This window comes from Garra rufa, chromosome 2, assembly GCF_049309525.1.
Source record: "Garra rufa chromosome 2, GarRuf1.0, whole genome shotgun sequence".
In the NCBI taxonomy this organism is placed as follows: Eukaryota; Metazoa; Chordata; class Actinopteri; order Cypriniformes; family Cyprinidae; genus Garra; species Garra rufa.
This window is the reverse complement of record NC_133362.1, coordinates 30,945,408-30,970,601: the sequence shown is the minus strand read 5'-3', so window position 1 is coordinate 30,970,601 and position 25,194 is coordinate 30,945,408. Positions and strand designations below refer to the sequence as shown.

The following is a 25,194-nucleotide window of genomic DNA, read 5'->3' as shown; positions in this document are numbered from 1 at the left end:
AGTACTATTAATAAAGAATATTTTAAGCACGGAGTACTTTAATGAATACTGTCTATGAGTGATGAGTATAGGAGCGCTGTATATGGAGTGGGGTGTGTGGAGGCGCATTGGTGCTCCGCCCTCGGTGTCTGCTCAGGTGTGCGTCTGTCGGAGGAGCATTGCGGAGCTGCAGGGAGAGCAGAGGGGGTACGGTCATGTCAGACAGCGGGAACGCACAGTCGCAGGACGGAGAATCCCACGGCGAGGACAGTACGGGCCGGGTGACGAGCCCAAGTGTGGGCAACAAAGTGACCGTGGTGCTCGGAGCGCAGTGGGGCGATGAAGGGAAAGGAAAGGTGGTGGACCTGCTGGCCCAGGACGCTGATATGGTCTGCAGATGTCAGGTTGGTTTATGAGAACTGTAGTGTTTGAATATGTGAATATATCTCCGGTGGGCTGTGTAACGTTAGTTGTGATGCGCTGTGTACATCATCAACAAGCTTGTTTGTACGGAAATATTCATGGCTGATCAGAGAGCAGCCTGTGGAGCAGAGAATGTATGTTAAGTGCTTGTGTGGTATGAGATTATAGCACTTGTTTGCAGGCCAATTCTTGGTAAGCTGCGTATTATTAAAGCGGAAACGGACATTACAGCGCCCATCTAACGTTACGCGCTTCCCTTATTATGAACCAAGCTGTCTGCTCGCCAGCGACGTCGATTGTAATGCAGCGTACCGTTACTGGTTTTACCTTCGCTAGCAGTGTACCATGTAGGGTGTTTGGAAAAGTCACCTTGACTGAATTATGTGATATTGAAGCCAGCGTGATTGTCTGACCGAAGGCCAGCCCAGTGTAGCCTTGAAATCTTCAGTTAATGTTGTAATATCCGGGGTATTTTGCTAAGGACGTAAACACATGCGCACAGGAATCCTTTAAAGTCTATGACGCCCGGAGGTGTGGTATTTTTATGAGTATTACAGCCAAACCAAATGTTGTAATTTTTTTAATTGAGATTTTTTTTTTTTTTTTTTTACTGAACATTAACTTCCAGCGGCTTGGTTTTCAGCAGTTGTCTCATTTGCCCGGATGTTATAAATGTACACAATCCTGCAGCTCACTGATTCTTCAGACATGATATCCTACAACTTTGCTTTAAAAATAGCAACATTTGTGATCCTGGACCACAAAACCAGCCCTAAGTAGCATGTGTATACGTAGCAATAGCCAAAAATACATTGTATGGGGTAAAATGATGGTTGTTTCTTTTAGGACAAAAATCATTAGGGTATTAAGTAAAGATCATGTTCCATAAAGATATTTTGTAAATTACCTCCTACCATAAATATATCAAATTGTAATTTCTGATTAGTAATACGCCTTGCCAAATTTCATTTTGACAACTTTAATGGCAATTTTCTTAATATTTTACATTTTTTTGCATCCTCAGATGCAAATAGTTGATTTTCAAATAGTTGTATCTTATACATCAATGGGAAGCTTTTTTATTCAGCTTTCAAAAAATCTACACTTATGACTGGTTTTGTGGTCCAAGGTCACATTTGTGCTTTCAACAATTGCTAGAATGTTTTTTTAATAGATTAAACACATACACATACTTTCATAGTTGTGTCCTTGGTTTGTAAAAACGAAGTCTGTCTTAATTATCATGCTCATAAAAATCAAGGTAATATCAGGGGATTTTAAAATGGTTGTTTCCAGGCCTAAAACTCTTTAAAATGAATAAAACTATAAATTATTATAAGGATTTATTTATTTTTTGCTGTTAATGTGAGTTTTCTAGATATGCTTACAATATTTAATATTCTCTTTTTATGTCTTTTATTATGTAAAATGCTCCAGGCCAGTTATACGTTAGTCAGCATTTGAAGTGGATCAAACCCTTTCATCAAAGTTGTCCTAAAACCAAAACAATACCCGTTCTTGACAACTTCGATGAACTTTTATGATCCACTTCAAACTACTGTATACATATATATATATATATATATACATTTTAATTTACACACATATATTGTTAAGCAGTTGTTCAGAGTACTAAAGAAAGGTTTATGTAGCATATGGCTTCATGTGTCAACATCTCACACTGCACGTCAGAAAGAAACAGGTGTCACTATTTCAGCCTCATGGCTTTCAGACAGTGCTCTGCTCTCACTTAACATGTACTTTTAAACTGTTAAGGCTGGAATACACTACACGACTTTTAAAATCTGAACAGATTTTTTAAACAATAGGCATCATACACTTACCGACTTTGTAAACAGTGACAGAGGAAAACTGGCCATCATACACTACACGACTGATGATAATACACTAGCAGACTTGGAAGTCGTTCCGTTCACAGCAAACTCATGCAGAAACATGCGCCTTGTTGCTAGGAGACGCATAACAAAATTTTTTACAATATCTAATATAAGTCTCAGGTGTCCCCAGAATTTGTCTGTGACATTTCAACTCAAAATACCCTATAGCTGATTTATTATATCATTTTGAAAATGCCCATTTTGAGTGGAAGCAGAAACATGCCGTTTTCATGCACGGCTCTTTAAATGCAAATGAGCTGCTGCTCCCCGCCCCCTTTTTCAGGAGAGAACTGTGCCTTTACAGCTCGTACCTCGGATACTCTGCCAAAAAGCATCTGTTTGGTTTTAATTATCATGCTGAAATTGTGCATTTTAAACCATTAGTTTAAACAACTAAGTTCTCTTTCATGTCTTATTGCGCTTAAACTGTCAAATACACACAAGTTTATGTTAAAACCACACGGAAATTACAAAAACAGTTATGTCTGTGAAGGTAAACAGCTGGGAAAGAAATTGCATGTTTATATTAGATTTAGGCTGCCGTGTATACAGTAAATAAATCAATAAATCCACTGCTCTCTTGTCTCCTCTGAGGCTGGGACTCTAAATAGTGTTCTGTTCTCGTCTGTGCAGCCAACAACAGAACAATTATCATGCTTTGCTTGAACATTTGCCATGGTGTTAAAACTGGTACACCGTTGGCACTTGCGGAAAAAATTACGGCGCGTGGGTGGAAACGTGCAGATTAAAGGGTGGTAATATTGTAATAAGTTCCCCTTACCACGTCACGGGGTGAGCGAAATCTGAGCGGCTCGTTTTTTTCATATGCTTGCAGAGAAAGTTTTACCAAAACAAAGTTACTGAGTTGTCTTTACTCATGTTTCCTAGGTTGGTAGATGCACTGTGCACCCCATTATAGCGCTTCAACATGGAAAAAGTCAGGTTTTCATGAAATGTCACATTTAAATGTTTACACATACGCAACTCTTTAACATAATGTTTAGATTTGTCAAGAGTGTATACTTTTTGGGACAAGTGGGGAAATGGCACCAGTGGTTGTGTTATGTGTTATGCTAGAGAGCAGTGATAGCAGGCCGCTTTACTCCCCCCTGTCACTATGCGTGGTATTGATAACAGGTTCACATTGCAAGGATTCTCTCCTAAGAATTTGTATTCTGCCAAGGTTGTGACTGCAATTTAAATAAGACACTCGTTGCTGCACTATGCAAACCGTCATGTGTGTGCTGTGCAAACGGATGGGACAGAAAGCAGATAGTGTTAGTCTTTTTATAAAAACACGGCACTCAGCAGTCTGACTGGTTTTGCTTACAGGCAGATGGAATGGAAAAAAGACCATCATGCTGTTCCATGTCACACCAATTTGATATGGCGGTCCAAAGGATCAAACGCGACGCATGACCTCTTATAATGCCCTTAACATTCAATTTGCAGATTAACCTCATGTCAGGCTATTTTGTGTGGTTAAATCTGTTTTATAGGTGAAATATTGGGAAAACAAATCGGTTTGTTTCACATCGTAGTATTGTAGGCTTACAATAATCATATGCTTCTTGTGGCTTGCTTATGGTTTTGCTGGCATGTGGGCTTGTTAAATATTTCAGGCTTGACATGGTCACTCTTTCATAACTCTTTTAGTGTAATGCCTGCAGATCTGTTATGACAACCAGGTGCTGTCTTAAGTCTAACCTGTTATACAGGAACATACTGAAGTTTTTGTGAGCTATAACGGTCTAGAGGATTGCATATAGACATCCTATAATCAAGCTGTACTGTGGGTATTGCATTTCTTTCTCAGTCTGCCACTGTAACACCAAGTCTGACAAGAATGAAAGGCCATCTGTTGCTTTTACAGATACATTCTGTAATTGTATATCTACCACTAAATTGTTTTGATTTAAGAGACTTCAAATATTTTGACCATTAATGTCATGCACGTCTGAATCCTTGGGGTCAGCTTGATAATTGAGTCTCTGTGGAAATCTCTTGAGTGCAGTGTTGCAGTGGTCATGTTAACTGTGTAATGTGCACTGTGCGGCTGTTTGTTTATCAGTGAGTAGAAGTATGTTGCTTGCTGATAATTATACAGCCATTTTTAACCCCAGTGTTGTTCAAGTCCCAAATTATCTATTTGATATAAGGAAGTCTTGTATGATTACGTTTTTTATTAGCTGATTTCTCAGTATTTGTTTATTTCACACAAAGAAATTAATAGTGATTTTGACATGTTACAAGACTGAAATCTTTAGTAGTCAAATTTTTTCCTTTTTTATTTTATATGAAGCAGGCTGCCTCATGGGAGCTAACGTGATCTGCTGAATAGTGAAAACTACTCACTTTTCTTCTGTGCCCACTTATATATTAAATTAATTGGTTCTGACTGGGAATAATGCTTTTCTACAAAGGCATTGATGAATAAAAGCTTAAGTTTTTTTGCTGTTAAGCCCATGACAAAGAAATAAGGACTGTTTTGCTGTGGAAACCGAAAGGTCAGGGACTTTTAAAGCTTGAATTACAGACTTGGATAAAAAGATGAAATGGAAAAAACTGTTGTGGAAATGTTTTTTTATCTAGTTATACTCAGCTCTAAATCTGGTTCATTGGCTAGAAGTTGCCCTTTTTGAGTGCAGTTTCTGAAACCTTTAGAAATTGGAAACTTTTTTTTTGACTTGGAACATTTCATTCATCGTCCTAGGGAGGTTTGAGTGCTGTCTGTCCTTTCTTGTGAACTTGAGACTTTGCTTTGCTTTTATAAATGCAAATACAATGTAGTAAATAGTCCTTTTTTTTTCTTTAATGCACACTGCTTTCATACTCAAATGTGCACACAGTCTTTATTCTGATAAACCAACAAAAAACAAACCAGATAGAAGATCACCACACAAAACAATATTTAATCAGTCTAGTTAATGGAATTGGTTTGGTACTTTTTCAGCTCGATTTTTAACGCTGATGGACTGCTGGTGTGTGGTTGTGGGTGATAAAGTGGTAACTTTGCCATTAATCCCTGTATTACTTTCTCAACCCCTTGTTCCTCTTCAAACAGACGGTGGAGCAGATCACTCACTCTAGCCACTTTTAGCATGCCAGGTTTGGAACACTGGATGCTATCCAATACAGTCTGAAACCCCAGAGACAGTCATGAGAGCAAACGTGACAAACATCATATGAAAGAAATGTTCCAGGTTATTGACTCAAAGTATGACTCAGCTCTTCTGAGTTTTGTCTGATACAAACTAAACGTCTTTAAAGGGATAGTTCACCCAAAAATGAAAATTTGATGTTTATCTGCTTACCCCCAGCGCATCCGAGATGTAGGTGACTTTGTTTCTTTAGTAGAACACAAACAAAGATTTTTAACTCAAACCGTTGCAGTCTGTCATATAACTGCAGTCAATGAGATCCACGGCTTTGAGAGTAAAAAAAAAAACAAATTAAACCCTGCTGCTTGTGACGATACATTGAGGTCTTAACACACAAAACAATCAGTCTATGCAAGAAACTGAACTGTATTTATATAATTTGTTACCTCTGATCCACCGCAATGTTCAACTGACCTGAGCACGTTCAAAACAGCCGACACGTGACGCATCAATGTGCTCTGGCATAGTAGACGCAGGCATGGAAGTTATCTGTCGCTCATTCTATATTCTTAAATGTAAATATATGATATCCCACAAATTATTTGGAGGTGGACCTCTAATTATATGCAATGAAAGCAATGCTTCCCAAGTTTCTGAAGTGCCATCATGCTGCAAAGAACAATATCATGTAGACGTTCAAAGAAAAATCTCCCAGGCTGGGCCCTTTGACTCAAAAGCAACCTTGTAATAGGAGCCTATAATAGTAATGCTAAGTACCTCCAGCAGGGCTTTTGGTCACCTTGGGTATGAGAACATCGTAAATGCATCTAAAAAGGAGAGGCATCCACACACACACACACACACACACACACACACACACACTACTAAACTGGTCAAAGGAGACCTGTCCTGAAATAGCTCTGCCTTGTTCCTTTGCTGAATTAAGATTTATTGAGCACACTTTGTGAGAACTCCCTCAGATGTGACATGAGGTCAGAGCTGAGTGACACCATGTTGAAAACGGTCACATGTGAGGACTCTTGATGATTCTTGAGGATGGTAACAGTTGGCGTGCCAAGTGTGCTCTGTTATCTGTGGTTTCCGTGCTCTTAAGTCACATGTCAAGAAGGAAGGGATCAAGTTTGCATTCTTTGTGTAATTTGACAGCTTAAAGGAATGACAAATTAATGAAAATGAAACAAATGTAACTCTGCAAGACCGGAATGTGTTCATTCCTCAGTCTTTGCATGTTCATTTGCATGGATAATTTCACTGTGCTTGAAGCCTTAAATAAAAATATGGTCATTTAGCTCTGTTTAATGCCTTTTACCATGGTAAAGTCTGAAGGACACAACAAACTGTCCCACATAATTCAAGGAGGATTCCATCTGGAGTCTAATTGAGCAATAAAGCTGTTCTCACAATAAATCCACACCTAACAACCAAATCAGTGCTGTTTACATGCTTCAAATTTCCATTTAACAACTGCATGTCTAAGCATGTCTGTACCATACCAAAGTAATGCTCAGAATAGTTAAAGAGACTTGCTTTTTATCTGTGGAACACCGAAGATGAAATTTGAGAAATTTGAGGTCCAAACAACATTGGATTGCATTGATTTCCATTGTATGGACAAAAACACTGAGGCATTTCTCAAAACATCTTTTATGTTCCAAAGTAGTAAGTACGTTTTGGACGACATTGATGAGTTCTGAAAAAAATGACAAGAATTTTTGGTGTCAACTGTGCCAGATTTGTATAGCATCTTTTCAGAAATTAAAGACTTTTTGTTTCTTCTCTCCTACAGGGAGGCAACAATGCAGGACACACGGTTGTGGTTGATTCGGTGGAATATGACTTCCATCTTCTACCCAGTGGGATTATCAACCCAAAGGTCACTGCCTTCATTGGTGAGTATGTCAAATTTCCTCCCTCTATTTGGATGGAGTTCCTTACATGAGTTATATGCACATTCTAATGTAACCAGAGTAGCATACACATAGATCTCTACTGGTAGTACTTGATTGGAAAACAACACCACAGCTTCCTGTTAGATTGTCTGGATGCTGGCCAGCATATCCAGACTAATATAGCTGAGTGCAATCTATGCAGTTTATTTGCAAAGATCCAATTTAGCTAATGGCCATTACTGTGCTTGGCCTTCTGATTCATATGTCAGCACTGTAGATTAATATGATGTATTGAAAAAGCTTGATGTTCATAGTACAGATTGTACTACTGTTGCAGGGTTTGAGGGTTGATTTGAGTTATTTTTAAAACTCCTCTTCAATATTTCAACCATTTTCTATCCATTCCAACAACTGTAATAACACATTTGGGCTTTTCACACTTAAATAAATCATTCTTAATAATAAAATAATCTTGTTCAATTTTTTCCCAAGATTTCACACTGTACATTTACACTACCAGTCAAAAGTTTTTGAACAGTAAGGTTTTTTATGTTTTTAAAGAAGTCTCTTCTGCTCACCAAGCCTGCATTTATTTGATCCAAAATACAGCAAATAATATTGTGAAATATTTTTAATATTTAAAGTAGCTTTTCTATTCCTGTGATTAAAGCTCACTTTTCAGCATCATTACTCCAGTCTTCAGTGTCACATAATCCTTCAGAAATCCTCCTGAAATGCTTATTTGCTTTTTTATTATCGTCAATATTTAAAACAGTTGAGTACATTTTTTTTTCAAATGATAGAAAGTAATACTTTTATTTAGCAAGGGTGCTTTAAATTAATTTTGGCATTTATGATGTTACCAAAGATTTTTGTTTCAGATAAATGCTGTTCATCTGAACTTGCTATTCATCAAACAAAGCTGAAAAAAATTCTACTCAGCTGTTTTCAGCATAATAATAATAGTAAATGTTTTTTGAGCAGCAAATCAGAATATTAGAATAAATGTAATTAAGTAATGATGCTAAAAATTCAGCTTTTAAACCACAGGAATAAATTACATTTTTAAAATATATTAAATAAGAAAACAGTTATTTTAAGTGGTAAAAATATTTCAAAACTTTACTGTTTATTTTTAAATCAATTAAATGCAGGCATGGTGAGCAGAAGGGACTTCTTTAAAAAAAAATTACAAATCTTGGTGTTCAAATACTTTTGACTGGCAATGTGTGAACTTGGGATAAAGTTATTTGTACATATTAATGAAGTCAATAATGTTGATTGGACAAGCACACAGCTTGTTGTAAAACTTGCTTGTCCATCTGTGGTATTGTCACAGCGTGACTAAAGAAACAAGCTTCTGTGACTGTACCAAATGCATAAATATTAATGAGTTCGTGATCAGTTGTCTGTAGCATTCTAACGCCACATTATTTAACTCTTCAGGGTTGAAACTGGCCTTTCTACCTTAGTTATCTAAGTTATCTCAAGGTTAAAGACGGAATTGGACAGTGATGACTGACAGCTTCTCATTTGATTGCAGGTAATGGTGTAGTCATTCATCTGCCGGGGCTCTTTGAGGAGGCTGAGAAGAATGTGCGGAAAGGAAAAGGTTTGTTTGTGAACTGTTTGTGCCCTTGGGCTGTATTATTGAGTTTTAGTGAGCATTGACAGGAGTCTAACAGTGAGTTTTCTTCCAGGTCTGGAAGGCTGGGAGAACAGGCTCATCATCTCTGACCGCGCACACATCGGTAGGCTCATGGCTCCCATGAGATATAAACACCATTATATCCCAAAATTACATTCACAGCTGCAAACACGGCTAAATTTGGCTTTATAGGGGTGTAAACAATTTGATTTGATTGCAAGTGATTATTTTTAGCTCATAGCTATTTTAAGTATATTCTGAATTAGTCTCAGCCTCAGACGTCACGGCCACGGAACGTTGGCTAAACGTCTGATGCATGTGGTACGCTTAACTGGAAACACTTCAGGAATGTCGAAGTCGTCATCTGATTAGTTGAATTTGACCGGATTTACGGAAGACGCAAGTGTCACGTTTATTTTCGGTCCGCCGGGAAACAAAGCGCAGACTGATTTACTCGGCGTTTTGCTAAAAGGTGCTTATGCAGACGCCATTGTTGTTATACACATATGCAACCTTCGTGAACAAATTACTGACTTACTGCTTGTTCTCCCTCTTCTTCGTTATCTTTCAATGCTGGTTATTTCAATGACTGACTTGTTGCACGCCAGTCTGTTGTTGTGGGGGCATTTCCACAGAAACGTGACGCTGAACGAAACGAACTGTGATTGGTTGTTTGACATGTCGATCAAACGGTCTTATGGGCGGGACTTGGCCAATGAAAGCTGCCATGAGTTCCAGACCTTCAGCCGTCAGTCTGAAGGTCTGCCTACGCGAGACTAATTCTGAATACACTTACACTGCCATTCAAAAGTGCATTTATTTGAACAAAAATACAGTAAAAACTGTCAAATTGTGAAATATTATTACAATTTAAAATGGCTGTTTTCTATTTCAATATATTTAGATATATAATTTATTTCTGTGATGGCAAAGCTGAATTTTCAGCATCATTACTTTAGTCTTCAGTCTCACATGATCCTTCATTTCAAAGTTCAAAAGTATTCATTTGAGATATACATCTTTTATAACATTATAAATGTATTTACTGTCACTTTTGATCAGTTTAATGCATTCTTGCTAAATAAAAATAAGATTTTTTAATATTAAATTTATTTTATTTTTTTTAACATTATTTTTTAATATTAAATATGTAATTTAAATTTAATAAAAAAGAAAGATTCTGAAATTTTGAATGGTAGTGTATGTAACTTAAGCCCAAAGAGTGCACTGATGTTCATAAAGTACATTGGGTGTTCTGGATTTGGAGATTTTTTTTAAACAACAAAAACAGTCAAGAGTTGTTATGTGGTTACATTTTTTTTTTAAATCTTGTGTCCATATTTAAAAAAAAAAAATGCATACTGAGTGTCTTGACAACGACAAAGTGACTCTGTTTACACAAAATGAAAGCCTAAACCTAAATCTTAAACACTGTTCTTTTGATGGCTTGCAAGTACTGCTGTTTCCTACAGGAACTGCAAATCTAATATCAATAATAATATCTCATTATTGCATTGAATTGTTATTTGATGCATCAATGCATTTTTACTCCTCTGTTCTTTTGTGTTTATGTTTTGCTTTTGAGATTTGTAGTAGGCAGATACTGCTCTCAAGTGTCACATAATCAAAGAGTTCTTTAAAATGAATAATGGTTTGTTTGAATTATTATGCTATTAGTCTATTGTTGTAATTCTAGATTCTCAGCAGGAGTTGTTATAATGAAAGGACACAGGATCAGTTGTAGTCAACCCAAGTGTTGTTATGGTGACCTGCTTTGGCATGTTGGGTTCAGAGCTCAGAGAGATGAGTTGTCTCACTGTAATGTATACACTCTCCTGCTTCTAGTGTTTGATTTCCATCAAGCTGTGGATGGAGTCCAGGAACAGGAGAGGCAACAGCAAGCTGGCAAAATGTAAAAACCCTGCTTTATGCACACGCATACAACACGCTAGCAACATGTTATGACATGAGTTCATAACAAAATAAAAAATGCTTTGAGAGATGAACTTTAGTTATGTGTAATGGCAGCTTTTCTAATACTCTGGTTGACTGTTTAGTTTGTATTTTGTCATTTGTTTTATATCCAACAAATGCAATGTTCTAGACAGTTCCTTTGGTCTTAAGTTCTTTTTGTGAAATGTGAAATAATTTATACATAATTATAAATAATAATGCAAATCTGCAAAAAGAAAACGTTTCATAATCTTAAAGGGACAGTTCCGCCAAAAATAAAAATTCTGTCTAATTACTCACCCTCATGTTGTTCCAAACCTGAAAGATCTTTGTTCATCTTCAGAACACGAATTAAGATATTTTTGATGAAATCCAAGTACTTTCTGACCCTGCATAGACAGCAATGCAACTACCATGTTCAAGGCCCAGAAATTTAGTAAGACATTGTTAAAATAGCCCATGTGACATCAGTGGTTTAACCGTAATATCAGCAGCACCACACGCATGTGGCGTGATATTCTCATGAACGCGCAGCAGAGACTGACCCAGAAGAGAAGAAATTGTTGAATAAAGTCGTTAATTTTGTTTCCTTTGCGCACAAAAAGTAGTCTTGTAGCTTCATAACATTATGATTTAACCACTGATGTCGCATGGACTATTTTAATGATGTCCTTACTATGGCTGCCCTCAACTAAAGATTTTTCTGGTCGACTAGTAGTCGTTCATTTTAAGCATTAGTCAACTTTTAGTCGCACTTTATTAATAAACCATATAAATCATAATACTGAGCTTTTAATTGCCTACATAACCCAATAAGCGCTCAAACACACACAAAAAAAGCTTGCCACAGCGCACCGGCGGATATAATAATGAATGTGTTAGGGATAAACAGCAAGGAGAGTGCATTTATGTTTTAATAATTTATTGATAAACTAGTGCTTTCTTTGTTTTCGGCTTAAAAGATGAAGTCTGCTTTTGATCGTCATCTCCATAATAGTAGATGCGCCTGTGTGTTTCATACGGAATACATAATCTGAGAATATTAGTTTTCTATTTGAATTGGTTCATTTAAAAGTAGACATTTCACTCTCTATAGATATATTTTTCATGTCTGTAAGGCAAGTATACACAGAGTTTCGAAGTTTCGCACTCAATCTCACAAAGACTGAGAATGGCAGAAAACGCATCCTGTTTGCTTTCATTATTTTACAAAAGCACAACGTTTCGTTGTTGTTGTGAGTGCACACAAGTAAACGTTGAGTCTTTACAGATTCGAAAGATGTATTGTTTTTATCTGTTTGACCAAAAATGACGGAGCATTTTAAGAGCAAATGACCGCACTGGCACCTGCATCTGTCATGCAGTGAGTGCGCTACTATACAGCTTTCACAATCCGCACAGACACCTTAATAGCGCACATTTTTCTAGGTTAACATTAGATTGAGCAGCCATGTAAAGTTGCTACAACATACATCTTTCAGATGAAAAATGATATATTGGAGGACAATGGAGGTCGATGAATGATAGGGGAATGTTTGGATGTCCTGCCCGATGTACTATTACCACATAGACCAGCAGTTAACAATCTGTTCGTCACATACTCATGACTTTGCCTCTTCTTGTGGATTTTGTTTTTCTGTGACTAAGTGACTAACAAAATTTTGGTTGACCAAGACCCTTCTCATTGACTAAGGGTTCGTCGACTATTAGGGGCAACACTAGTCCTTACTACCTTTCTTGGCCTTGAACGTGTCAGTTGCATTGCTGTCTATGCAGGGTCAGAAAGGTCTCGAATTTATGTCTATATCCACTTAGGAGTCCCTGAAAAGGTCGCAGACCCATACTTTAAAGCATACCCATAAATTCAACGTGGAGAAAAGTATCTGTCTAATGCATGTGAATATCACTCACGAGACTCACCTTCTTTCTGTTTTACCACCTAGTTTAGGAACAACTAAAAAAGGAATCGGTCCCGTGTACTCAGCCAAAGCAGCTCGCAGTGGCCTGAGGATATGTGACCTTCTGGCTGACTTTCAGGAGTTCTCGGAGAGGTCAGAGTGTGCTTACCTGTTCAAATGAGCTTGACATTTTACCCATTCATGTCCCATTCAATAGGCTGTGTTAAACCTCGCCCTCTGTGAAAACATTTAATTCAGTTCTTAATCCGACAGGAACAATGGAAGGGCAACTGATCACGCTACTCGTCTGTCACAGTGTCAGCTGAGCAGTCTCATGTCTCTTTTCACAGATTTAAACATTTGGCCTCGCAGTATAAGTCTACGTACCCTTCACTGGAGATTGATGTGGACGGGGAACTTGAGAAACTCAAGGTGAGAAGCTTAGATGTCACACCAGTACACACCAGTTAATACCATAGGTTAGGTTTACAAGATTTTATAGCACTTGGATAAGAGTTAGAGTTCAGATTTACAGTAAAGGAGGTAGATATGCACAACATATTCATATTTGTATTCATAACAATAACATTTAATGTTCCACACTGACAACAAGAGTTTCCACACTTTTTTTCAGACATATGTAGATAGGATAAAGCCAATGGTGAGAGATGGAGTCTTCTACATGTATGAGGCGCTACACGGGCCTCCAAAAAAGATTCTGGTGGAAGGTGCCAATGCTGCATTGCTGGACATTGACTTTGGTGAGTAATGGATACACCGAAACACATAGTACATACCATTCCCTGACCACGTGTAACATAAGATTATGCAATGTGCTAACCAGCTGATTCCCATATGTGAACTTCTGAGAAAGTCCAACCATAATAGTTAAGTCCTGTGGAGTATCAACAATTATAACTCTGTAAGTCAATAATACAGTCTCACACATTTTTGATTGTAACTTGTGTTTGTTTGTTTGTTTGCTGGTTTTTATTGTATTTGTTATACTTGTATTTTTGAATTATTTTGTTTTTGCCATGAAAATAGCCTAAGATGCTGACATGGCATTAAATAAAAATATACTACTATGCTACTACACACTTTTTTATTTTATTTTATTCTTCATGTTAAAAAATATTATAGTTTCTACTATTATTTACACTACCAGTCAAAAGTTTTTGAACAGTAAGTTTAATGTTTTTTAAAGAAGTCTCTTCTGCTCACCAAACCTGCGTTTATTTGATTAAAGTACAATATTTTTACTATTTAAACACGTTTATTATTATGCTGAAAACAGCTGAGTAGTTTTTTTTTTTTGTCAGGTTTCTTTGATGAAAAGAAAGTTCAGAAGAACAGCATTTATCTGAAATAGAAATCCTTTGTTATATTATAAATGTCTTTATCATCACTTTTGATCAATTAAAAGCATCCTTGCCTAATTACAGTATTAATTTCTATAATTTCTTTCCCCCCAAAAAATTAATGACTTCAAGCTTTTGAATGGTATAGTGTATAACGTTACAAAAGCGGTTTATTTCAGATAAATTCTGATCTTTTGGCTCTTTCTATTCATCAAAGAATCCTGAAAAAAATTTACTCACCTGTTTAAAATATTGATAATAATAAAAATAATAAATGTTTCTTGAACAGCAAATCGGCATATTAGAATGATTTCTGAAGGACTGTGTGTCACTAAAGACACATAAGACAAAGATTTAGCTTTGATCCCAGCAGTAAAATACATTTTTGAATATATTCAAACAAAAAAGCAGTTATTTTAAATATTAAAAATATTTCACAATATCACTGCTTTTGCTCGTTTTTGAATCAAATAAATACAGGCTTGGTGAGCAGAAGAGGCTTCTTTAAAACACATTGAAAATCTTTGACTAGTCATCAATTCCATAAAAAATGGTAAAAATTATATTATATACTTTTTTTAATGTCTCTCTTGTAAAAATATATTGACATGTTAACTGACATGTGGTCACCCTCCAAAATTAGGATGTTCTTGGTCATCTGAATGACAAACATAAAACTATTAAAAAAAAATCAAAATTTTGAAACAGTCCCAGTGAAAAAAATGGACTTAAATGCTGCTTATGTATGTGGAAACTATCACATAGTTCTAATTAAAATATAGCATCTAGTAATGTTTGTGACGGTAACAGGGTTTACAAAAATACCAAAACATGAGGTAAAAAAATAGTCAAAAATTAAAAAATAACATAGCCTGAGATGGCACAATATAATTTCTTCAGTTTTGTCATTTTAAAGTGTCTTCATTTCATGGATATTTAAAAAATGTTGATTAAACTTATTTTATTTATTTATTTTTTCTCAGTGGAAAAGGCACCAATTTAGTGGAATGACCCATATTATATCGTCATTTGATTTATTTTTTATTTTTTTACATTTTGTTCTAGTTAATTATAGTAATACATTAAACTTGAATTTATTCTTTACTATGTAAAAAAAAAAAGTTAATTCCTAATTTTATGCAGTGTTGTGCCCCTCTATCTTTTTACAAATAAATACAGGCGTTGCCAGTTTCGAAGTGCATAATGAACCCTGTACATAAAGTAACCCTGACATTGACCGAAGCTTCACTAACACTTCACTGGCATGCAGCACTGATGTGACGCCTTTTGTTTAGGAACATATCCATTCGTGACTTCCTCGAACTGCACTGTGGGAGGGGTGTGTACGGGTTTGGGCATGCCGCCCCAGAACGTGGGTGAAGTCTATGGAGTTGTCAAAGCCTACACCACAAGAGTTGGGATTGGAGCTTTCCCTACAGAACAGAGCAACGTAAGCGGCTGCTTAACTTCTTTTGTTTCCACTTTGTTTGGATGAGCTCTCACTACTGTTTATATTCCGGTGCATTCAGTGTTATAAGTGTTTTGGCAGTAAGGAGCCTGACTTTAGGCGAGCTTGATTATTGTAATGAATAAATTTGAACAGGAATAATGAGGCTGGAGAAAGAGCAGTCAGTAATCTGTCACACTGCATGACAATGAATGTATTATGTATGAGACATTTACGATTTTCTATTTATAATGTGCCTTACAGTGATATAATAAATAATAGCAGGATTCCCACAGTCAAGGAAATCCCGGAAATATTAGGATTCTGCAATGAAAAATTTGTGGGATAGACATGAAGAAGTCAAACATTTTTATATCTAGTTAAAATTTATGGTCACGCTTTTACTTAGCAGTGCATAATGTCTAAAAAAAAAAGACAGTTAAGTACAATGTGCTTATTGTTTCTGTAATAGTAATTCATTTTTACAGAAATAAGATTTTTAATGTTTTTTTTTAAATAATTATTTTCTGCTTACCAAGGCTGCATTTATTTGATACAAAGTACAGTAAATACAGTAAAATTTAGAAATATTTTTACGATTTAAAATAACTGTTTTCTATTTGAATATATTTTAAATTTGTAATTAATTGCTGTGATCAAAGCTAAATTTTCAGCATTATTTCTCTAGTCTTCAGTGTCACATAATCCTTCACAAATCATACTAATATGCTGATTTGCTGTTCAAGAAACATTTTTTTTTTATTATAATCATCAGTATTTTAAACAGCTGAGTACATTTTCAGGATTCTTTGATGAATAGAAAGATCCAGAGATCAGCATTTATCTGAAATAAAAAGCTTTTGTAACATTATACACTATGCCATTCAAAAGCTTGAATCAGTATTTTTTTTTTAAATACTTGTATTTAGCAATGATGCTTTAAAATGATCAAAAGTAATGATAAAGCCATTTATAATGTTACAAAAGATTACTATTTCAGATAAATGCTGTTCTTTTGAACTTTATATTCATCAAAGAAACCTGAAAAAAATCTACTCAGCTGTTTTCAACTTAATAAATGTTTTCGGTGCAGTGAATCAGCAAATTAAAATGTTTTCTGAAGGATCATGTAACCTTAAAGACTGGAGAAAGAATGCTAAAAATTCAGCTTTAAATCACAGGAATAAATTAAAATGTAAAATATATGCAAATAGAAAACAGTTATTGTAAAAAGTAAAAAATATTTAAAAATGTTACTGTTTTGCTGTACTTTGGATCAAACAAAATGAAGGCTTGGTGAGCAGAAGAGTTTCTTTACTGTTCAAAAACGTTTGACTGATAGTGTATGTACTCAATAAGTGCATTGTATCATATAATCAATTTAAATGTCAGTACATAGTACAATTATAATAAAAAACAATACAAAAATCTAAATATATTACTTCAACTAGAAATTGCTCTTACACTTTCAATACTGAGTTTTCTGTTTTAAAACGGCTCCATCTAGTGGGGAGAAGGTTCTTTTTAGGCAAGCCAATAGTTTTGTAGATTAAACTGTCAAATAATTATGTCAGTACAGTAAATAATATAGCTCACATCATATAGATCATTTTAGTTTATTAAATAGGGTTAGTGCACATTAATAAACTTTATTGTAAATACACCATAGTGAGTCAAAGACTATTTTTCAACTTTTTTTCTGTAGACACTGGATAGAATGTTACAAAGTCACTCCTAAAATTGCAAATATTATTAAAATTGTTATTAAAAAGCTTGACTGTTAAACATATTTATTATACATTAAGATACCTGTAAACATAAATACATAAAGTAATTAAAGGATTAGTTCACTCCTGAATTAAAATTTCCTGATAATTTGCTCACCCCTATGTCATCCATGATGTTCATGTCTATCTTTCTTCAGTCAAAAAGAAATTAAGGTTTTTAAGGAAAATATTTCATTTCAATTATGACCTTCAACCTGTTGATCCCCATTGAAGTCCACTATATTGAGAAAAATCCTGGAATGTTTTCCACAAAAACCTTAATTTCTTTTTGACTGAATAAAGAAATACAATGACATCTTGGATGAAACAGGGGTGAGTAAAAGATCAGAAAATTTTAATTCTGGAGTAAACTAATACTTTTAATGTTGTGCTTTATTCATACTGTACTTATGCATAGGAAACTGGAGAGCTCTTGCAGACGAGAGGCAAGGAAGTGGGAGTGACCACAGGTCGCAAAAGGAGATGTGGTTGGCTGGATCTGGTGCTTATCAAATACGCCCACATGATTAATGGCTTCACAGCGTGAGTGTTCAGATACGTCTCCTGTGGTTTCTGTATCTGTGTTCTATAAAATACTGTTTTCTCACATGCATCCTTCTATATGTCCGTTTAGCTTAGCTCTCACCAAACTTGACATCTTAGATGTGCTTCCTGAGATCAAAGTTGGTGTGGCATACAAAGTAGATGGTGAACCTATCCCACATTTTCCAGGTAAGCAAGCAGCACATTTTCCATACTGTATGTGACCCTGGACCACAAAACCAGTCTTAAAGGGATATTTCACCCAAAAATGAAAATGTGATGTTTATCTGCTTACCCCCAGGGCATCCGAGATGTAGGTGACTTTGTTTCTTCAGTAGAACACAAACGAAAATTTTTACCTCTAACCATTGCAGTCTGTCAGTGATATAATGGCAGTCAATGGGACCCGCGGTTTTGAGAGTCAAAAAAACATACACAGACAAAACCAAATTAAACCCTGTGGCTCGTGACGATACATTGAGGTCTCAACACACAAAACAATCAGTTGGTGCAAGAAACTGAACCGTATTTATATATATATATATATATATTTATATTTATTTATTTTTTTACCTGATCCACAGTAATGTCTAACTGTCCTGAGTGCGTTCACAACAGCTGGAACGTGACGAAGAGCAAGCAACGTTTTTCGCTTTTAATTGGTTGCAACAGTCAGTATAAGCACAAGTAATTACCATTTTGAGTAGCCATCATACCCACAATCTCTCTGTGTAAACAATGAGTGACGTATACGCGCGACAGATAGCTTCTGCGCATGCATCTACTATGTAAGAGCACGTTGACGCGTCATGTGCCGGCTGTTGTGAACGCTCTTAGACAGTTGGTCCGAGGTAAAATTATATAAATACTGTTCAGTTTCATGCACTGACCGATTGTTCCGTGTGTTAACACCTCAATGTATCGTCACGAGCCGCACGGTTTAATTTGGTTTTGTCTGTGTATGGTTTTTTTTGACTCTCAAAGTCGTGGGTCCCATTGACTGCCATTATATGACTGACAGACTGCAGTGGTTTGAGTTAAAAATCTTCCTTTTGTATTCTACTGAAGTCACCTACATCTTGGATGCCCTGGGGGTAAGCAGATTGTTAGAACCTCTGTTCTGGGTCACTGCAGTTTTTCAGGTCTGTCGAGTGGATCAGCAACAAGCGCTTGGGATAGACAACAACACACCAAATTCTAATACAAGTTGGTTTATTGTTATCTACTAAAGAAGATGGGGCAGTCCCATCTTTTATACAGCACCCTTACAAACCTTCAAGTAGGCGGGGGTTCACATATCATTTAAGAAAATACTTCTACATATGGGAAGGAAAAATACAGAGCAGGTATAAGGAAGTGAACAATCTCTAGGAACAGAGTGCAGCCGCACCGAACTGGTTTCCTGCCCGACAGATGACCCTGAGAAGGCAGACACCACAAAAACAACTATTCGACACACAGAACCATATCATCACACTCTTAACTGAAATATCCTGTAAAACATAAGGCAACTACAAAATAGGAAAAGAAATTGCATTATAAAAACACATTAATTCTTATACAGATCAACATGAAATTTTGATTTTTGGGTGAACTATCCCTTTAAGTAGCACGGGTATATTTATAGCAATACATTGTATGGGTCAAAATTTTTCTTTTATGCCAGAAATCATTGAAATATTAAGTAAATACCATGTTCTATTAAGATATTTAGTAAATTTCCTACTGCAAATATATTAAAACTTATGCCTTGCTAAGAACTTCTTTTAGACAACTTTAAAGGCAGTTTTCTCAATATTTAGATATTTTTTTGCACCCTCAGATTTCAGATTTTCAGTATCGTGTCTCAGCCAAATATTGTCCTATCCAAACATCAATGGAAAGCTTATTTATTCAGCTTTCAGATGATGTATAAATCTAAATAAAAAAAAAAAATTGACCCTTATGACTGGTTTTGTGGTCCAGGGTCACATATCACTTGTAGATTGAATAAAATGTAATGTAGTTAAACATCATGTGTGTTTCCCAGCAAACCAAGAGGTGCTACAGAAGGTTGAAGTGCAGTACGAGACACTGCCAGGCTGGAAAACAGACACGTCTGCTGCCAGGACCTTTGAAGAGCTTCCAGAAAATGCACAGAAATATGTATGCTACATCGAAGATCACTTGGGCATTCCTGGTAAGACTTTAAAGAGATAGTTCTTCAAAAAATAAAAAGCTTACTCATGTTCATGTTATTCCAAACTTGTATGGCTTACTTTCTGCTGTGGAACGTAAAAAGATATTTTGAAGAATGCGATTAACCAAACAGTTTCGGTTTTGGTTCTTGTAATCTGATCGTTTAAATTCATTGGGATTGGGGTTGTTTAACTACAGTGATCCTAATGACTTCTTCCATCTTTGCTTTAGTAAAGTGGATTGGTGTTGGGAAGTCACGGGAATCAATGATCCAGCTCTTTTAAGAGGCTGCTTGGCCTGCATGTAGCACTGGCTGGATTACGCTCTGGACTCGGGGACTCTGTGACGGGGACGGAAAGTCGCCTCAAGTTTTTTTTCCATTCCCACCTCACTCTAGTTTCTCCATGGCAAGAGCATAATTTTATGTTACTCAGATCATCCTGCAGCCCTCTGAAATAGAGTATTAGCCATATATAATGGCATTCCTGTGGTTAATCAAAAAGGGCTTTTTAACTAGCTACTTTACCGTTTCTCATCTGCTTTACATCCTCTGGTATTTCGAGCTCTCATGAGCTCATTATCTCCAGCTTGAGTCCATATGCTGTACATGTGCTACTACTTCAAACAGTCAGGCATCATAGTGATGTATATTGTTGTTAGATATCGATTTTTCACACAGATTGGGTAAAACGATTACTTACATGTTATATTTAATGTTCTTCGTTTCTTTTATCATACAAGATTCAACAGTTATGCAATGTGTACTACCACACTTTGTCCTTGTTTTAAATGGACTGTATGATTGACTTTCTCGAGTCAACTTCATTTAAACGTACAGTTTTTAAAAGACAATTTAAATGTTTCTTTACCAGATGCAGAAATACTGAATTAGAATTATGTACAATGCAGCCTCAAAATCTAGTACGATTACTCCATAAAAGAAAAGTAAAACGTTTTATGGAAGCATCTTTATTCAATTTGAATTTGCTCCAGAAATAGTATATAATTAAAAATGTGCCTCAAGAATCATATACTATTATCTAGGCCGGGGGTTTTGATTCCATTGAATGTATGTAAACGTTTGCACAGTCCTCAGATGTTTATTGTTCAACTGTACAACTTTATGCCACAAGCATATTAAAGCCACTTTAATGATCAGATATCATTAATGATGAGATATCAGTAAACTAGCCTTTCAGATGATCAAAGTATAGATCCTTAAGACATTCATGTGCATTGAGACGCCACCTCAGGATGGACGCACTGATGTTTGAACTGTTGTTCTGTGGTTGCTAACTGCTACAGGAGGTCGTCTGCTTTTCTGACCTCCGGTGGTACATTTACCGAACCTTTAAATGCTAGAGATGGTCTAAACAGTCGAATGTAAGAGCTTGTCTATTTAAATATGAATGGGTTGTTTCAGTAACCCACAATTGCTTCTTCTGTTTTGTCTCACCCTCAAGTACTGCACCTTTCAATAAATAAGTAATATAGGATAAAGTGTGCCTTGTTAATACAGATGAACAATGAAACTTGAAAGCTAATCCTTCGTCTGACTGAGCTTTTATGGATTTTAATTGAGAAACCTCTTTTAGCTTTTTCGAGGGCATTAGTGTCATTGCCGTTTGCCAAAAGTGTACATGCATCCAAAGAAGTATCTTTTCATGGATAAATGAATGCTGTGATATAAGGAGCCTTTGTAAATCACCCAGAATGATAACTCTTTGTTTTGTCAGATTGATGATGGTGTGATGCTTTGCATTGTTTTCTGTTGCTCACAGCTGCTGAATAAATGATGTAACCTGTTTATTTGTTTAGTAGCATCTATTACACCTCAGTTATCCTGTATTCTCACAACATTCTCCTCTGAACAAATTGAATAGGACAGCTGAAACATTCAAACGATGTGTTTGCACAAACACAGCTTCTTTTACCGTTTCTGTGTTGTATTGCTGCTGATTGGGTTTTCATGTATGTATATACAGAACACAAAGCCATATTCTCTTGAATTTACTGTTACTGTACACTTGGTGATTGATACTGATGGGTGTGCATGTTCATCTAGTGAGATTTGCACCAAAACTCACTCACTTTGTTATTTATCTTTGGTGAATGGCAGACAACTGTCAAGACACTCCAATCAATAAACTAATATAGTGAGAAACATTTTTGTGTTTGTTCATTTTTAGCATATTTTGTAATCCATAACCAGACTGGTAAACTAAAACAACCATTGCCTTAAAAATACGAGGTTTAATAACTTGCCAGCAGGGGGAGACATTTACCTTGAAATAGAAGTTGAACAGCGACATCCGAAGATTTTTAACTGAGAAACAGAGCTCAGTAATTACGTTTGACAATAACGTGATGATACACAATTACTCAGATGATGATAACATTATGTTCTTGGATTTTTTTTTTTAATTCGTATTTCTATGGTGAGGTTAGGTGATAATTGGTGAATGTTATCATATTGGCCTAGTTGAGATTAAATTGAGCTGTAAGGCAGGGAGGGATCTAATTAAAAACAAACATAAACGTTTTTATTAACACAAACGTGTTTTTCATGTTTATAAAGTTACCTCTTTGCAGGTCACTTACCTACATACAGGAATCTGCAGCTTGTTCCCCTTTAAATGTTATGTGTTAAATAAAATATATATTTTTAAATATGTAGCTTGTGTTTACTTTTATTTGTGGATACATTATAAAAAGAAAAATTGTTGAACGTAGTGGAAACGACAGCTGCAGTTAGCGTACAAATTCATACAATAAACACTAAAATGATTATTTTATTTGACTCTTTGCTTGAATTATCAATTTAATATGATTTAAGTAGAGTCTAGCATGTTTTTAATAGTATTACTTTATATTAGCACTGTTTGTACTGCGTTAGAAAGCCAGAAAGGTCATGGATGTAAACTAACGAGTGCTGTGCTACAGATCACTAAAGTTGCATTACTGAAGATATTGGAATAGAAATGTTTTGCTTTCACAACCAGATCTATATGTTAGAGGTATGTGTGTTGGCTTGTTTGGCTGGTGAAGGTGCCTGGATATAAATGTACACATATGTGCGATGTAGTAGGAGGTGACGACTGTGGTGAGAATGATCAGATCTCTCATACTGTACACTCTGGAGACTGAAGGAGTCTTCCTACTCATTACATATTCTCTGTACTCATTTCTATAAACCATATCAACCTGATTATCATTTAGATATTATTTAGAAATCGTTGGTTTTAAGTTTTGATGCTCTAATTATATTATTATTTAGATTTAGCGTTTTCATTTAATTTGATCATTGTTGTTAATATTTTTAACAAATATTGCAAATACAGTACACTGTTAATTTAATATGTGCATTGCGATGTCAAAATAATTGATCAGTTCACTTTATTTTTCAACGCGGAAGTAAGCCGTTTTCTGTGAATGTGCACATTTCCGGTTCATTAGCCGCTGTAGGGAAATAGCGAGAAGAATAACAAAGTGATGTAAACGGTAAAACTGTTTGCACTACAAACTGCTGTGTTCATAATTAAGATAATACATTAAAGACAAAACCGTTTCTAATATCAAGCTGCAAAACAAGCTGTTTTGTACAGCTAAACATAGCTGGAAGCGAATGAGACCGGAAGCTTCTCACATAAAATGTACAAATGGCCACAGCTGCTCTTATGGAAAATAAGGTAAATATTTTTTCTGTTTTCTTTTAAAACAAACGTCAATGATCTTTGTTTTTGTGAAACTATGAAAAATAATTGTTTACAGTGATGTAAAATTCTTCGCAGACTATTGTTTATAGATTTTGAATAGTAAAAATTATTTTGTGTACAAAACAGTAGTTTCTTGTAGTTTGTAGGTTCATCACAGTATGAAAACAAATAGTTCCACTGAAAGGTTCTTTAGGGAACGAAAAAATGTTTATAGAACAATAGATAGTATGATAGAAACAATCCAAAAAAAATTTGGACACCTTTAATATTTCTCATTATCACAGTTTATTCGCTATAGTTTAGAAAATGGTAATAAAATATGACAAGAACTCAGAGTTAAATTGTGTCAGAACAGATTCATCTTGATAATGTCAGATAATTTTGATAAAAAGTATGTAATGTATTAGAATTAACCAAAAAATTTGACAACTAGTATCACAATATTTACACAACTATCAATACTTTGTTAACCAATTACCAAGCATTTTATTCAGTCTGTGGTGTAGAAATGTTGCATTAGCAATTAAACAAAAAACACTTAAGCACAACATGGTCAGGTCAAAATGTCTGAATAATTTTACTAGTAGTTCACTGTATGAATAATTTTTGGGAATAATATGTCACAGTTTACTTTATTTTGCTATCCTCACATAAATAAACTATAGTGTCCTGCGCCCACTAGTATAAAAATATAAAAAATTATATCTGGTGTCTGAATAATTTTTGGTTTGACTATAGATAGATAGATGGATGGATGGAGAGATGGACAGAATGACAGACAGACAAACAGACAAACAGACAGACAGATAAACAGACAGATAGATAGATAGATAGATAGATAGATAGATAGATAGATAGATAGATAGATAGATAGATAGATAGATAGATAGATAGATAGATATACTGTAAGACTTGAAGTTTGCTTCAGAAGTGTGTTAATGTCCTTCAGACCCCTCACAGAGTGTGAGTGTGTGTGTGTTTCATGAATTTAAATGTCTTTGCAGTTCTTCCTCTTGTCACAGCTGACTCATTACACAACACAGCTCTGAACCTGTCACGAAACACCGCACACAAACACGCTGCCACACAAAGGGCTCTATTCTGGCCTGATGGTGTGCTGAGTGTGTGAAGAGAAGGTCAGGGGAGGGCCAGATCAGTGTGTGTGTCTGTGCATTAGTGGCTTTGACACACTCATTAGAGCAGATGTGCTGCTGCTGCAGTGGCGGCTGCCACTTCCTCCTCCTGGCTTGTGAACACAGGCAGCTGTTGAGCAAAGGGCCAACGTCTGCCTGATCCCTGACCTCAGCTCCACCCCAGCCCCCAGCTCCAACGGGGGCAGGGCCAGGGGCCGCCAGATGGGGGCTGGCAGTGTG

At 35.8% G+C, this 25,194-nt stretch overlaps 1 protein-coding gene across 1 annotated transcript; it reads left to right on the top strand.

Annotated features, from left to right (window-relative positions):
* Nucleotides 1-127: 127 nt before the first annotated feature.
* Nucleotides 128-22,271, top strand: adss2 (adenylosuccinate synthase 2). The gene is made up of 13 exons (XM_073834093.1): nucleotides 128-383; nucleotides 7,209-7,311; nucleotides 8,855-8,923; nucleotides 9,012-9,062; nucleotides 10,805-10,871; nucleotides 12,856-12,963; nucleotides 13,161-13,242; nucleotides 13,445-13,571; nucleotides 15,467-15,621; nucleotides 17,803-17,927; nucleotides 18,019-18,116; nucleotides 19,957-20,106; nucleotides 20,337-22,271. The coding sequence occupies exons 1-13, from the start codon at nucleotides 195-197 to the stop codon at nucleotides 20,387-20,389; spliced, it is 1,377 nt and encodes a 458-aa protein (XP_073690194.1). The 5' UTR covers nucleotides 128-194; the 3' UTR covers nucleotides 20,390-22,271.
* Nucleotides 22,272-25,194: the final 2,923 nt, after the last annotated feature.

Coding starts and splice junctions, on each gene's coding strand:
- adss2 (XM_073834093.1), top strand. CDS start 195: ATGTCAGACAGCGGGAACGCACAGTCGCAGGACGGAGAATCCCACGGC. Junction 7,312..8,854: donor AAAGGTCACTGCCTTCATTG/GTGAGTATGTCA, acceptor ATTTGATTGCAG/GTAATGGTGTAGTCATTCAT. Junction 20,107..20,336: donor AGATCACTTGGGCATTCCTG/GTAAGACTTTAA, acceptor TCTTTGCTTTAG/TAAAGTGGATTGGTGTTGGG.